This window comes from Paroedura picta, chromosome 1 (genome assembly GCF_049243985.1).
Source record: "Paroedura picta isolate Pp20150507F chromosome 1, Ppicta_v3.0, whole genome shotgun sequence".
Taxonomy (NCBI): Eukaryota; Metazoa; Chordata; class Lepidosauria; order Squamata; family Gekkonidae; genus Paroedura; species Paroedura picta.
In genome coordinates this window covers 90,864,312-90,878,337 of record NC_135369.1, presented here as the reverse complement: position 1 = coordinate 90,878,337, position 14,026 = coordinate 90,864,312, and the positions used below count along the sequence as shown (strand labels likewise).

Below are 14,026 nucleotides of genomic sequence, written 5' to 3'. Positions count from 1 at the left end.
AGCCTTTCTTAAGCCTTTATTGAACCTTAAGTCTCTATTGGACAAAACATGTCCCCCCAGGTTTTTGGCAATCCTGTGGGCAAATTATTTTTTCTCAGTCTTCATCTATATTATTTTATTTGTCGTATGGCAGAGCTACACACAGAAAGCATATCTGTAAACCGCCCGTGGCGCCGCGGGCGCCACGGACTAAATAAAGCAGTAAGGGGTCCTGGGGCGGGATGAGTCCGGGATGAGGAAGGGTCCAGATTGGACCCTTCCTCATGACAGACAATCGGGGCCGATTCCCAGCCCCAGGAATTGCGAGCCGCGCGCAGCGCGGCTCGCAGTTGCTCCCGGCCTGACGCGGCGAGAGGCGCGAAGCGCCTCTTGCCGCGTCAGGCCACCGCCTGAGGGAGCCCCCGGCAGTCGCGCGGAGCGCGGCTGCCGGGGGCTCCCTGTCCGGCGGCCTGACGCGGCGAGAGGCGCGAAGCGCCTCCCGCCGCGTCAGGCCGCCGCCTGGGGGAACCCACCGATGCCTTGAAGAAAAAAAAAGACCTGCCGCTCGGACCGCGGCCTAGGGGAATCCCGCACTCAAATAAAAAAAAAACCGCGAGAACCGCCGCTCGGCCCGCCGCAGGGGGACTCCCAGACTCAAAAACAACAAAAAAACGGGGAGAGAACCGCCGCTCGGCCCGCCGCAGGGGGACTCCCGGACACCGAGAAAACCAAAAACAGAGACGCGCCGCTCCGACCGCCGCCTGGGGGAACTCCCGGACTCAAAGAGAAAAAAACCAGCGAGAACCGCCGCTCGGCCCGCCGCACGGGGACTCCCAGACTAAAAAAAAACACAAAAAACCGGGGAGAGAACCGCCGCGAAAAAGACGCCCTGCACGCCGCAAAGGAGCCTCCGGAGCGCCCTCTCAAAGGTAAGCCATCCCCGCCTTTCCCACCCCCACCCCGCCCGTCCCTTTCCCCGGCCGAAACACACTCGCTCCGCACGTCCTTACCTTCCTCCTGCCCCTCCAACGCCCTTTTCTGCCTTCCCGATAGCGCTGTGGCTAGGCCGCGCGTCCTTCACGGCCGCCGCCACAGCACTAGACTGAACCAGGCATGCGCGGACTCCGGCGCATGCCTGGTTCCCTTCCCCAACACAGCCCTGCCCCACCCCTCTAACACGCACGCGCGCCATCCCGCTACCGCGCCGCCCTCCCCGTCGCCTCGCTGCCCACCACCCCTCAGCCTCGCTACTGCCTCCCCCAGGCCCGCCATGGACACCGGGCCACACCCGACGACGAGACTTGCCCGCCTGCAATCGCGACTAGCCCGCCTGCCGCGCCGGCCTCAGCACCCTGGGTCCCTGCAAGGTCAGACGCTGCCGCCTTTCGCCTACCCTTACTTACCAGGCCCGCCCAGACCACTCCCGCCAGGGTGCCTATCATTGATCGGGATGGGTGGCTTCCTGTGCCCGCCTGTCTCCCTTGCCCATACTCCCCTTTCAAAGCCCATTTTTACAAATGGGCTTTTTTTACTAGTAATATATATAAGACATGAAGCCATGTAAATACACCTAAACACTAATATCTAAATTTTCCAATCGTCTTCCCTTTCTCTCCCCATAGCAGACTCCCCATGAGGGAGGTGGGGTAGAGAGCCTCATAGGGAAGCTGGCAACACTAAGAGGAAGACTCTCTGTGCACAGAAGTCTTGACCTTAGTAAGGTTTTTTGTACTGTTTTTTAATTTGCCAGGCCAAGGTTATTTGCCAGGCCAATAAGTCATTTTGCTACCATGTGTCTCCAGACATTTACTTGTTCTCTATTTACAGATTCAGGCTGTAAATATTTATTTAAATCTTCCTGCACTTTCCAGATTCACAGGACTGATGCTGGTCTGCCTGTCTGCGCCCCAGAATACAAACAGTTGCTGGTAAGGGCTGGCCATAGCCCTTAGCCCAGGAGGGACACACCTGCACCACTCCCTCCCAACTGCAGGAAAAAATGGCTCCTTTGAAGGCTGGACTTTGAGACATTGTATGATTTTGAAGTCCCACCTCCAAACCTCCAGGAATATTTCCAACCCAGGGGTAGCCAACTTACAGGTGTGGCCTGGAGAGCTCCTGGAATTACAGCTCACCTGCAGAGTATAAAGATCAGCTCCCCAGGCAGAAAGGGCTACTTTGTGGTAGGGTTGTGGTAGAGAAGAAACATTTAAGGCCTCCCACACAGGTTGTTGTTGAATTGAAAGACTTGAGGCTTACTGCACAGGGTTGTTGTGCAGATGAAACAGGAGACAAAAGAGCCAGTTTCCTCTGCAGAATAATGCTGTGCAGTGGCCTCAAATCTGCAGAGAGTTGCAAAGAAGAAAGACACATGACTTGGCTGTGTCTACCCCCGGCCAAAGCAGTATTTTACGTGAGAAGGGGCTTTTCTGTGGTCTCCCTGTCAGGCAACTGTTTGGCAGAAGAGGAAAGTTCCCCCCCCCTCAAAAGGAAGGCCCTCAGGCTCCCTTGCATTGCTCTCTGAAGGAAAATGCCTCCCTCCCCTCAGTCAGGGGCTGTCAGAGGCTCCTTCACAGCAGGCCTGAAGGGGGGGAGGGGGAGGAAGCGCACTCTCCAGCCTCCTGCCAGTTCTGTCAGGGTTCTGAGGGAATTTGCAGTTGGACATGACAGTTAGGACAGCCTTGGGGCAAAAAGGGTTGGTGCAGCCTGTGTTCTCATCCCCCTTGGCAGCCCTACTGACCTCCTCTCCCTACGGTGGTCAGGAGCAGACTGGCAGCCAGACTGGGCTGGGTGAATGGAATTTTGGTCTGTCCTGGTGAGGGGCCAATTGGAAGGCACTTTGCGCGCCTCCCCATTGGCTGCTTGGTCCTTGAGTGGCACTTGGAGGGGTGAATTAAGAGCCGCTTCGCCCCTCTGAGTTTTTATCACAGACAGAGCCTGGCCTATCTCCTCCCCAATAGCCCTTAGAGCTTTATTTTATAACCGCAGGAGCGGTTAAAGAAGATATGAAGGCTACTAAAGACATTAAACTACAAAACAACTCAAGAACTATCAAGCATTGCTATTCAGTAGACATTTTAAAGCTATGGCTGGAAGGTTGTATTTCTTCCCAGTTTCTTGCCAGGCATCCTATATTCACTTTCTTCCAGCCACTGCAGTCCTAAGAAGCCACACACTTATAAGTCACAGTAGTGCAGCAGCAAGACAAGCGCTCCTAGAGAATAAGATTAGAGTACCACGACATACTGAAGCAACATGGAAGAAGCAGGGCAAATACAAGAATTAATTTCAGCACATGCCTTACATTAAAAATAATGAACAAAACATAGGAACTCTTCCTTATCGTTACAAATGTCAACATTATTAAAAGACGGAGCATCATTTAATCATATATTAAGAATTAAATGGTATTTACGAATGCCCAGAAAAATACCACCTTTTCCCAGCTAAGTATATTTTAAAACCAACTCTGACATAAGAAGTATGATTCAGCATCCTCTGAGTTAATCACTGCTTGACAATAATGCTGTTTAAAAGATACCCATAAATGCTTTCGGTTCAGCTAAAAATTAAGTTTAGCCCCAGATCATTTTAACTATAGTTAAAAGAACACGTGCCAATTAGAATACACTGAACTGAATTAAAATCTTTGGATTTGATTATGAATATACAATGTATATTGTTTTTAAGGTTTTAATATCCATATTTTAAGAATGAATGTGAATGAATCATAGAATCATAGAAAAATAGAGATGGGCCATACAGGCCATCTAGTCCAGCCCCCTGCTCAATGCAGGATCAGCCCAAAGCATCCTGAAGCATCCAAGAAAAGTGTGTATCCAACCTTTGCATGAAGAATGCCAGTGAGGGGGAGTTCACCACCTCCTTAGGCGGTGAGGGGGAGTTCACCACCTCCTTATTCCACTGCTGAACTACTCTGACTGTGAAATTTTTTCCTGATATCTAGCCTATATCGTTGTACTTGTAGTTTAAACCCATTAATGCATGTCCTTTCCTCTGCAGCCAACGGGAACAACATCCTGCCCTCCTCCAAATAACAACCTTTCAAATACTTAAAGAGGGCTATCATGTCCCCTCTCAACCTCCTTTTCTCCAGGCTGAACATTCCCAAGTCCCTCAACCTATCTTCATAGGACTTGGTCCCTTGGCCCCAGATCATCCTCGTCGCTCTCCTCTGCACCCTTTCAATTTTATCTATGTCCTTCTTGAAGTGAGGCCTCCAGAACTGCACACAGTACCCCAGGTGTGGTCTGACCAATGCCGTGTACAATGGGACTATGACATCTTGTGATTTTGATGTTGATACAGCCCAAAATGGCATTTACCTTTTTTACCGCTGCATCACACTGCCTGCTCATGTTTAGTTTACAATCCACAAGTACCCCAAGGTCTCGTTCACACACTGTGTTACCTAGAAGCGTATCCCCCATCCAGTAGGTATGCTTTTCATTTCTCTGACCCAGATGCAGAACTTTACACTTATCTTTATTAAACTGAATCTTGTTCTCATTTGCCCATTTTTCCATTGTGTTCAGATCTTGTTGAACTCTGTTTCCATCTTCTGGAGTTTTTGCCATTCCTCCCAATTTGGTTTCAACTGCAAACTTGATGAGTAGTCCCTCCACCCCCTCATCTAGATCATTAATAAATATGTTAAAAAGTACCAGACCGAGCACTGAGGTACCCCGCTACTCACCTCCCTCCAGTCTGATGAAAAACCATTGACAACAACTCTTTGAGTGCGGTTCTCTAACCAATTCCCTATCCACCTAACTATCTGAAAATCGAGATTGCAGTCCTTCAATTTATCCTTCAGAACATAATGGGGAACCTTATCAAAAGCTTTACTAAAATCCAAGTAAACGACATCAACCGAATTTCCACGATCCAGCAAACCTGTTACTTGGTCAAAAAAGGAAACTAGGTTAGTCTGACAGGACCTGTTGGAGACAAATCCATGCTGACTTCCTTGGATCACCAAATTGTCCTCCAGATGTTTGCAGATCGCCCCCTTTAATATCTGCTCCATTATCTTCCCCACAACAGAGGTCAGACTCACTGGTCTGTAGTTTCCCGGGTCATCCTTCCTCCCTTTTTTGAAGATCGGAATAACGTTTGCTCTCTTCCAGTCCTCCGGGACATCTCCAGTCCTTAAAGAGGTCCCAAAGATGATGGACAAGGGTTCTGCAAGTTCTCCGGAAAGTTCTTTGAGCACTCTCAGGTGAATTTCATCCGGCCCAGGGGATCTGAACTCATCCAGTGCAGCAAAATGCCCCTCAACAACCTCTCTGTCCATGTCAGTCTGCCAACCAGACATCTCTGGGCTACTGCCATCTCTAGATGTGCCTAAACACTTTGACCTGTGGAAAAAACAGATGTAAAATAGGCGCTGAGCCTTTCTGCTTTTCTTGCATCCTCCATTAGAGTTTGTCCATCCGCACCCAACAGTGGGCCTATTGCCTCCTTTACGTTTGCTCATCACATAACTGAAAAATATTTTCGTGTTACAGTGGACTTCCCTGGCCAATCTTAGCTCACTCTCAGCTTTGGCCTTTCTGATGATTGATCTACGGTGCCTAGTAACCTGTAGGTACTCTTCTTTAGAGCTCTGTCCTTCCCTCCATTTCCTGAACATTTCCCTTTTCTTTCTTAGTTCCTCTTAAAGTTCTCTGTTCATCCAAATAGGCTTCTTAGAGCTCCTGCAGTTTTTTCGTCTTTCTGAGATAGTCATTGATTGAGCATGCAATAGCTCTTGTTTGAGTAGTGCCCACCCTTCACATGCTCCCTTCCCTGCCAGTATTCTCGTCCATGGTATGACACTCATCATGTCTCTGGCTACAAGCTTCCTTGCCTCTCCATTTCAAAAGGAATTCTATGAGGACATGGTCACTTCTCCCTAGGGTCCCCACCTCCTTCACCTCATCCACCAACTCTTGCCTGTTGGTCAGTATTAAGTCCAGTATGGCTGAACCTCTTGTGGGTTCATCTTGTGGGTTCATTCATCATTTGATAAATGAAATTGTCAGCCAGGCAGGTCAGAAAGTTGCATGACTGAGGACGCTTTGCAGAGTTTGTTTCCCAGCACACATCTGGGAAATTGAAGTCACCCATGATGACAAGGTCCTGCCGCTTGGATATTTTCTCAAGCTGCTCACAAAGTGCAGCATCCACATCCTCTCGTTGGTCAGGCGGTCGGTAACAGACACCAACCACCACACTGTTTGTTTTCCCCTCGCTTATTTTCACCCAGATGCTTTCCACTGTAGATACACTCTCCTTCACTAGAATTTCCTGACAGGTAAGCCCTTTCCTGACATACAGTGCCTCTCCTCCACCTGTTTGATCTATTCTGTTTTTTCTGAACATTTCATATCCATCCACTACTACATCCCAGTCATGAGAATCATTCCACTAAGTTTCTGTGATGCCTACTAGATCATACCTTTCGATCAGCACGAGGAGTTCCAGCTCTTCCTTCTTATTATTGCCCATGCTTAGTATAAAGGCATCTGAATCCTTTTACTTTTGGCTCCCTATGAGCTGGCCTTCCTGGTTGGGCTGCCCCCGATCGGTCTCCTTCCTTACACTCCCTATGTTGAACGTCTCCTCCCCCTTGTGGCTTTAGTTTAAAGCTCTTCTGATGAATCTCCCCAGGTTCTTCCCCACATTCTTCCCCAAACACATTTTTCCCCAACTTGGATAAGTGCAGTCCATCAGGTGCTAGTAGGCCTTCCTCAAGAAAGCCTATCCCATGGTCCCAGAAACGAAATCTCTCCTGCCGGCACTAACTACGCAGCCACTGATTTACCTCCATTATCTTCCTCTCCTGATGCATTCCTCTTCCCTTGACAGGCAAGATTGAAGAGAATACCACTTGTGCCCCCATTTGCTTGAGCTTCCTCCCTAGATATTGATAGTCTGTTTTAATAGGAGCGATGGTATTCATATACTGTACACCGCCCTGAGCCACATGGAAGAAGAGTTGGTTCTTATATGCCACTTTGGTGTAGTGGTTAGGAGTGTAGACTTCTAATCTGGCATGCCGGGTTCAATTCTGCACTTCCCCACATGCAACCAGCTGGGTGACCTTGGGCTCGCCACAGCACTGATAAAACTGTTCTGACCGGGCAGTGATATCAGGGCTCTCTCAGCCTCACCTCCCTCACAGGGTGTCTGTTGTGGGGAGAGGAATGGGAAGGCGACTGTAAGCCACTTTGAGCCTCCTTCGGGTAGGGAAAAGCGGCATATAAGAACCAACTCTTCTTCTTCTTCTTCTTTTTTCTTATATGTCACTTTTTCTCCCAGAAGGAGTCTCAAAGCAGCGTACAGTTGCCTTTCCTCTCCCCACAACAGATACCCCATGAAGTAGGTGAGGCTGAGAGAGCCCTGATATTATATTAGCGCTCTGTCAGAACAGCTTTTTCAGTGCTGTAGTGAGCCCAAGGTCACCCAGCTGGCTGCATGTGGAGGAGGAGCAGGGAATCAAACCCGGTTCACCAGATTAGAAGTTTGCACTCCTAATCACTACTCCAAGCTGGCTCTCACCAAGCTTTCTGTATAATGAGTGAGATGAAACATTAAATGTACAATATACATGTACAATATACATGGGAGGGCAGTATATAAATTAAATAATAATAAAAAACAGCTACAGAATTGCAGGCAAAGGAACAGAAAATTTGGTGCTTTATGTGAGCCACTTAAATAGTGAGGGAGCTAACAAAACCAAGTTGTTGTTCCTTCACCATCTTATAAACCTTCTTCTATCAGCTGCTCCAAAACTGATGCACAAGACTACATACAAACACTGTCAATATGCTACTCATTGAAAAGCAAGACATTTTCAAGAAGCAATTCCATTTATATAGCACATTCATGGGTGGTACGCAGACGTTAAATCCCATTAGCTATATGCCAAAGATTTAATATTTTGTCCTTTAAAAAGAACTAACTAATAACACACTCATGAAGACCAACACAGAAGCTACACATAAAAATGCCAGTGAATGGGCTTTGACTGACATCTGCATGAAGATATATCAGGAAAACTCTACGATACAGTGCATAAGTTAGACCAGAAAACAAATACTAAAACAAGAAGTGGACAAGTTGAAAACTAACATCCATTATTTACCTGGGCCCATTGTACACACATTAGATCAGGGGTAGTCAAACGGATGTCCATGGACTACAATTCCCAGAAGCCCCTGCCAGCATTCGCTGGCAGGGACTTCTGGAAATTGTAGTCCATGGACATCTGGAGGGCTGCCGTTTGACTACCCCTGCATTAGATAATACATTTTCAATCTGCTTTTGCACTAGATTTTTCTGTGCCACTGTATAGATCAATGGTGCGGCTTCACATGGAATACTATGTTGAGTTCTGGTCACTATCTCAAAAAAGACACTGCAGAGCTGGAAACAGTACAGAGGGATGCATCTAAGATGATCATGGGATTGCACCTTCTCTATAGCAAAAGGCTGAAAAGGCCGGGACTTTTCAGTTTTGAAAAGAGATGAAAAAGGGGGGACATGACAGAACTCTATAAAATTTATTCATATTGTGATGTGAAGAGAGTTGATAAACAGAAATTTTTCTCCCTCTCCCAAAATACTAGAATTTGAGGGTATCCAATGAAGTTGATGGGCAGTAGGTTCAGGAAGGAAATACTAGTTTACACAGAGAGTGAATAAATGTAGAATTTACTGTCAAAAGATGTAGTGATGTCCACAGGAATAAAGCACTTTAAAGGGAAATTACAGTATTTGCTGGCGTATAAGACTACTTTTTTCCTCTGAAAAACATGCCTCCAAGTGGGGGGGTCATCCTATACGCTAGGTGCACTTCAATTGGGATAGACAGCTGCACATAGTGGCCCATAGTGCTGTAATGTAATGTAACAAACTGTATATTTTGAGTGGAAATGTTGGGGGGTCGTCCTATACGCCCAGTCGTCTTATATGCCGGCGAATACGGTAGATTTATGAGGGATAAGTTTATCCACAGCTACTAAGCCATGGTGACTAGCATTACACCTCTGAATCACAGAACCAGGAGGCAACTTCAGGGGAAGGCCTCAGCCTCTATGCCCTGTTGTTGCTGTTCCAGAGGGATTTGTTGGCTACTGGGTAAGATAGGATGCTAGGCTAAATGGACTATTAGCAGGGTTCTTCATTTGTTCTTGTTCTTAAATGCAATGATAGGAACAGTTTGCAACCTAAGATTGTACAGCTTCTTGAATTAAAAAATGAACCAAAACACTTGAAGCACAAGGTGAAGAGTAAAGTCATTACTAGTTGTGTTATAGAAAGCATTCCTTAAAAATGTCTTTTTCTGCTTCCAACTGCAGTAATGACAAGAGATCTTTTCAAGATGTCTGCTCATCTGCAATGGATGATTATGCACAATTGCTCAAGTTTCCTCATCAAAAGGAAACATACAGCAAAGAAGCCAACAATCTTAAAGCTCACAACCCTTCCACTACAATGAGCTGATCTATCGCACGACTATACAGGTTGAAGGGAAAGGAATTGTCATGGTCCTCAAGAAACGTGCAGGCCAGCAGAAACTTATCACCTCCCATGAAAACAAAAATGCATGTGCCATGCTCAGCAGCTTCCGTCATGTCATCCGCAAGAACAATTACCATAAGGACCTGCACATGGCTAGCTTGCACCATGTTAATACAATTTTGCACAGCCAGAAGCCAATGGTCGCGAAGAGACTGTTATAAATAACTCTCTTCGAACTGATGTCTCTTTGCCTCTACCTGCAAAGCAGGAACTCTCTTTACCACACAGATTAACTGTGTGGTAAAGAGAGTTCCTGCTTTGCAGGTAGAGGCAAAGAGACATCAGTTCGAAGAGAGATAGATAGGAACACTGACCACTCACTTTTCTGATTTCATCGAACTTTCCCTAGAGGGTTAAATTCCTGTTTCCTACTTCCTCTTCCCTTCTTCCTTCAAGCCTGCAACATGATGGATGCAGAGCTGCCTGAATCATCTCTCTCCATCCAGCTACTTAGAGTAGGAAGCTTCTGTTTACCTTTTAATGTGTAATATCAAGTTAACTAATAAACAATTCTTATATTAGTGAAGGAGAACTACCAGTGTTTTCTTTGTTGTTTTCTGACCACATGCACTCAACTGTACGCTGCACTTATCAGCCCACCAAGGCACACTGCACAAGATATTAAGACTTTTACCACAAGTCTACCAATTAATATTCTTCACAAGCAGATCCAGGCTACCAAGGCTGCCTTTAAAAGGTAGCCAGATTATCTAATAAAGTTTTTTTTTGGGGGGGGGGCACCCCAAAGAAATATGGAGGAGGAGAATCACTTAACATTTCCTCACCTATTCTTCTACTAAAAAACGGTGTCATTAAAGACATCTATGCATGGGTCTATACAGGAAAAGTGAAGGCAAAGCTCCTGTGTTTATTTCTAGCCATAGAATCCCAGTGCAGGAAAAACATTTTGGAGAGGAAATTATGTTAGGAAATAGTACCTCCTTTCCACTCATCTATGAAGTGCTTTGAATCTCCCTCCACTAGTCTGCAACAATTCAGTAGTGAACCCAACCCAGACACAATTCTAAAATATGTATCTCTGGCAATCATGTTTAGGTTGTTCCTAATGGCTACTTTAAAACTTGTACATTTCTTTACCAAATTTATAGCACAACTATATTGGGGAAATGAGGTCTATGCATCAAGTTTTATTACAGCCCCATTTAGGGATGACATCTTTTTGTCACTACATCTACAAGCAATGCCAGGCCCCAGTCAGTGAAAAAGACAAATGAATATTGAATCTTTTACAACTGTGTTGATTTGGCTCTACTTCACATCATGTGTTTTTTCCCCTTGTAACTGCATATTCTTTTCTTCTCTCACACATGCACTGTTACTGTCTGCTGTATAACATACACAATTGGTGTGCTTTCTCCCCAAATTGTTATATGCTATCATAGGGAATTCCCCCCCATTAAGAAGCAGGGGACTTATGATGTCCTTGTAGGGTTCCAAAGATAAAAGACATTCAGAGGTGGTTTGCCATTGCCTTCCTCTGAGACTAGGGCTGACACTTCCGAGCCATCCATCCCACTCCTTGAAAAAAAGTACTGCCTGCATAATCTCAACTGTGCATGTGCACACAGTGCCAAACTACAATGGAAAAATGTTGAAATGGAGATGCTATGAAAATGCTGAAGTAACAGTATAAAAACTGTGCAAGACCTGTCTAGCACAGCACCTATTCAATACATACACAAGAATTATTCAGAAAATGACAAGTGATGGCCCCAGTAATGCATATGATTGGCCAAAATCTCTGCAATACAAAAAGCATTCATCAAACCATTAATATATCCTAGACCAGGGGTAGGCAAACTGTGGCCCTCCAGGTGTACATGGACTACAATTCCCATGAGACCCTGCCAGTGAATGCTGGCAGGACCTCATGGGAATTGTAGTCCATGGACATGTGGAGGGCCACAGTTTGCCTACCCCTGTCCTTGACCAATCTAAAGCAACTATAACACTCAAAGTTTTTTTAGTGGAAACTGCAAGTGTAAATACTCAGCCACTTATACTAGCTATAAACAGGCAACATTGAGCAAATGAGTCCATGTTAAAAGACAGTCCTCAAACCCACAATACAGGGGCCATGGCCTGCCATTTCTCTGAAAGAACTAATCTGCTGTCTACATTGTTATTACATTAGTGCATTTCAGAATGTACTATGGAAGTATTCTTTTTACATTTATTAACAACTGAAACCTGTAACATTTTATCATGGCAGAACTGTTCATTAAAAAAGTAACTTGGGTCACCGTGAAACCACTATCCCATTTTGTACTTAAAGGTTCATGTTTTTCAAGTACCACCCCTGAACAACATGCTTAATTCATATGCAGTAGGATTATTAAATCGGGAAGAGATACATATAGCACTGGTGAGAGAAGTACATTTTTCTTCTTACTATTTTCCATTACTTTCATTCTTCTATATATTTTTCCCACAAGCAAAGAGTCTTAAATCTATTTTAATGCTTTAAGCAAGGCCTAAGAAATGGGTGGCGATGAGGAACAAGATTTCACTCCTTGTTAAAACATGGATGTCCAAATGCAAGATATAAAGTTTTGCACAGAATCCAAGTTCAGTTTGTCCAGTAGTTGGATTCTATGCAAAATATTCTAAGACGTGACTTAAAAGTTTTAGACCTACAGTGATGAAGAGGTTTCATGGGTTCAACTTCAAGCTCTGGCAGGACACTACGCACCCTATATAGTGCCTATCAAGCATGGAGCTGAAAGCCCCCAAGGCAGGAGAGTGTGTAACTCTTGCTAAAGGAAGCTGGTTCCAGTGAGCACTGTTCTTCTTCCACACATGGATAAACGTAATAAAAGGCATGTCCGCACACACCCCTGTGCAAATAACAGTGTTTCCTACTAGGTTCAGGCCAACCAAACCACCACCCGTTTAGCTTTCTTGCATCCAAAAGCCGAAGCGATCTCCTTTCCCCCGAAGGCAAATCAGCCCAAGAACGAAGTGCCAAGCCACCTACTTGTGCTCAGAAAACAATCGGTCAAGCGTCTAAAGCAGCTAGCCGAAGAAGATTCATCTTCCATGTCTGGCCCTAACAGGAGGGGAGTCGGGAAAGCGGAGAAAGTGAAGAAGGTGTCCCTTGCCGGCCACTGTTTCGAAGTCCGGCTCCTGCCTCTGCCTCCGGGCCCGTCAGCACGGGCGGCTCCCCCTCCTCCTAGCAGATTGTAGGACCACGAGCCAGAAAGAGCCGGGCACAAAAGCCGAGGGCCAGGAGGCGCTCGCTGCTGCTGCTGCTCCCGATGACGACGACGGCGACGCTGACCGGTGGCGCCTTCGGAACTCGAAGGTGGTAGCAGCAAATCCTGGAGGGACGGAGGGAGAAACAGCCGCCTCCTGCCGCCGCCGGGGTAGACGATCAGAGAAGCAGCAGCTCCTGCTGCAGCTGACGCCGCCACTCCAACATCTCTGCCTGATACCCTGATTGCTTTCTCCTTTCCTGCCCCCCCGCGGGGACTTGAGAGGCTGAAGGAAGATGAGGAGGGGGAAAGCGGAGGAGGAGGCGGCGGCGGCGGCAAAAAGTAAAAGGAAGATGGAGAAGGGGAGGGAAAGGAGGGGACGGGAGAAGAAGCCGCCGCCGCGTTGGAGACGAGGTTACAGGAGGCTGTCCCCGCCGCGCAGCAGCAGCAGCTGGTTACGAGGACACGGGAGGAGCTGCAAGCAGCCCGGCCGCTTCCCGGGGAAGGCACCCCGCCCCCGCCGCTCTCCAGGCCGAGCGAGTGGAGCCGCCCGGGGCTGGCGCTGGAGCCGAGCTTCCCCCCTCTTCCTGCAGCTGCAATCAGGGGGGCCTGGGGGCGGGCTGAGTGTGCTTTCTCGGGGTTGGCCATACAGCTTCCCTCCCGCCCTTTCCGCGGGAGTTTGAGGCAGGACCTTTGCAAGTCACAGCCGGGCAGCGGGGAGGAGGGAAATGGCAGGCTGGCCGAGGGATGGACTTCGCTCGCGAGGCTCTTCTTCCGGCCCGCCAGCCGTTTTACCTTCGCCTATAGAGGCGCCCAGAAACCCCCTCGGGAAAGTCTCCTCTCCTGCCTCCGCCCACTGAGAGGGCAGCGACAACGCCGTTTCCCAACTGCTTTTAGCGTTGCTTTTCTTCTCGCGTGCCCCTCCCCTTCAGGCCACGGTGCAGGGAAGGCGCGCATCAAGCCGCCTCCGCCTCTCCAAGACAGGGTATTTCTCAAGGGGGGGGGGGGGGCAATAACTGCAGTGCCGCTTCCAATTTGCAGCTTCGGCCGTCAGGAAAACGCCCACTGGCGGGGTTTAGCGCTTCCAGGGCGACACCTCCCTCTCTTCACAGCTCCCCCTTCATGGTACGCTGAGGTTTGTCACCTGAAGAAAGTGGAGGAGGAGAGGCGGTGCGGAAAGGCACGGGAGGCACACACGCTGGTTCAACAGCAGCCCCACGCGTTTTACGCAAAGGCCA

General features: G+C 47.5%; 1 protein-coding gene and 1 pseudogene across 5 annotated transcripts in view; one reads left to right on the top strand and one right to left on the bottom strand.

Moving 5' to 3' along the window:
* Nucleotides 1–14,026, bottom strand: part of PDE10A (phosphodiesterase 10A) — a 318,318-nt gene that overhangs the window by 169,788 nt on the left and 134,504 nt on the right. Inside the window, exon 1 of one of the 5 annotated variants that reach the window (XM_077347873.1) lies at nt 12,572–13,523. The exons of 1 other annotated variant lie outside the window; for it this stretch is intronic. In XM_077347873.1, coding sequence (XP_077203988.1) covers nt 12,572–13,436 — 865 coding nt within the window. In that variant the 5' untranslated portion in view covers nt 13,437–13,523. Of the gene's footprint in view, nt 1–12,571; nt 13,524–14,026 lie in introns of those variants that run through there. 3 more of the 5 variants (XM_077347876.1, XM_077347879.1, XM_077347880.1) reach the window with 3 other exon arrangements.
* LOC143842720 (large ribosomal subunit protein eL28 pseudogene) lies at nt 7,457–9,795 on the top strand (annotated as a pseudogene).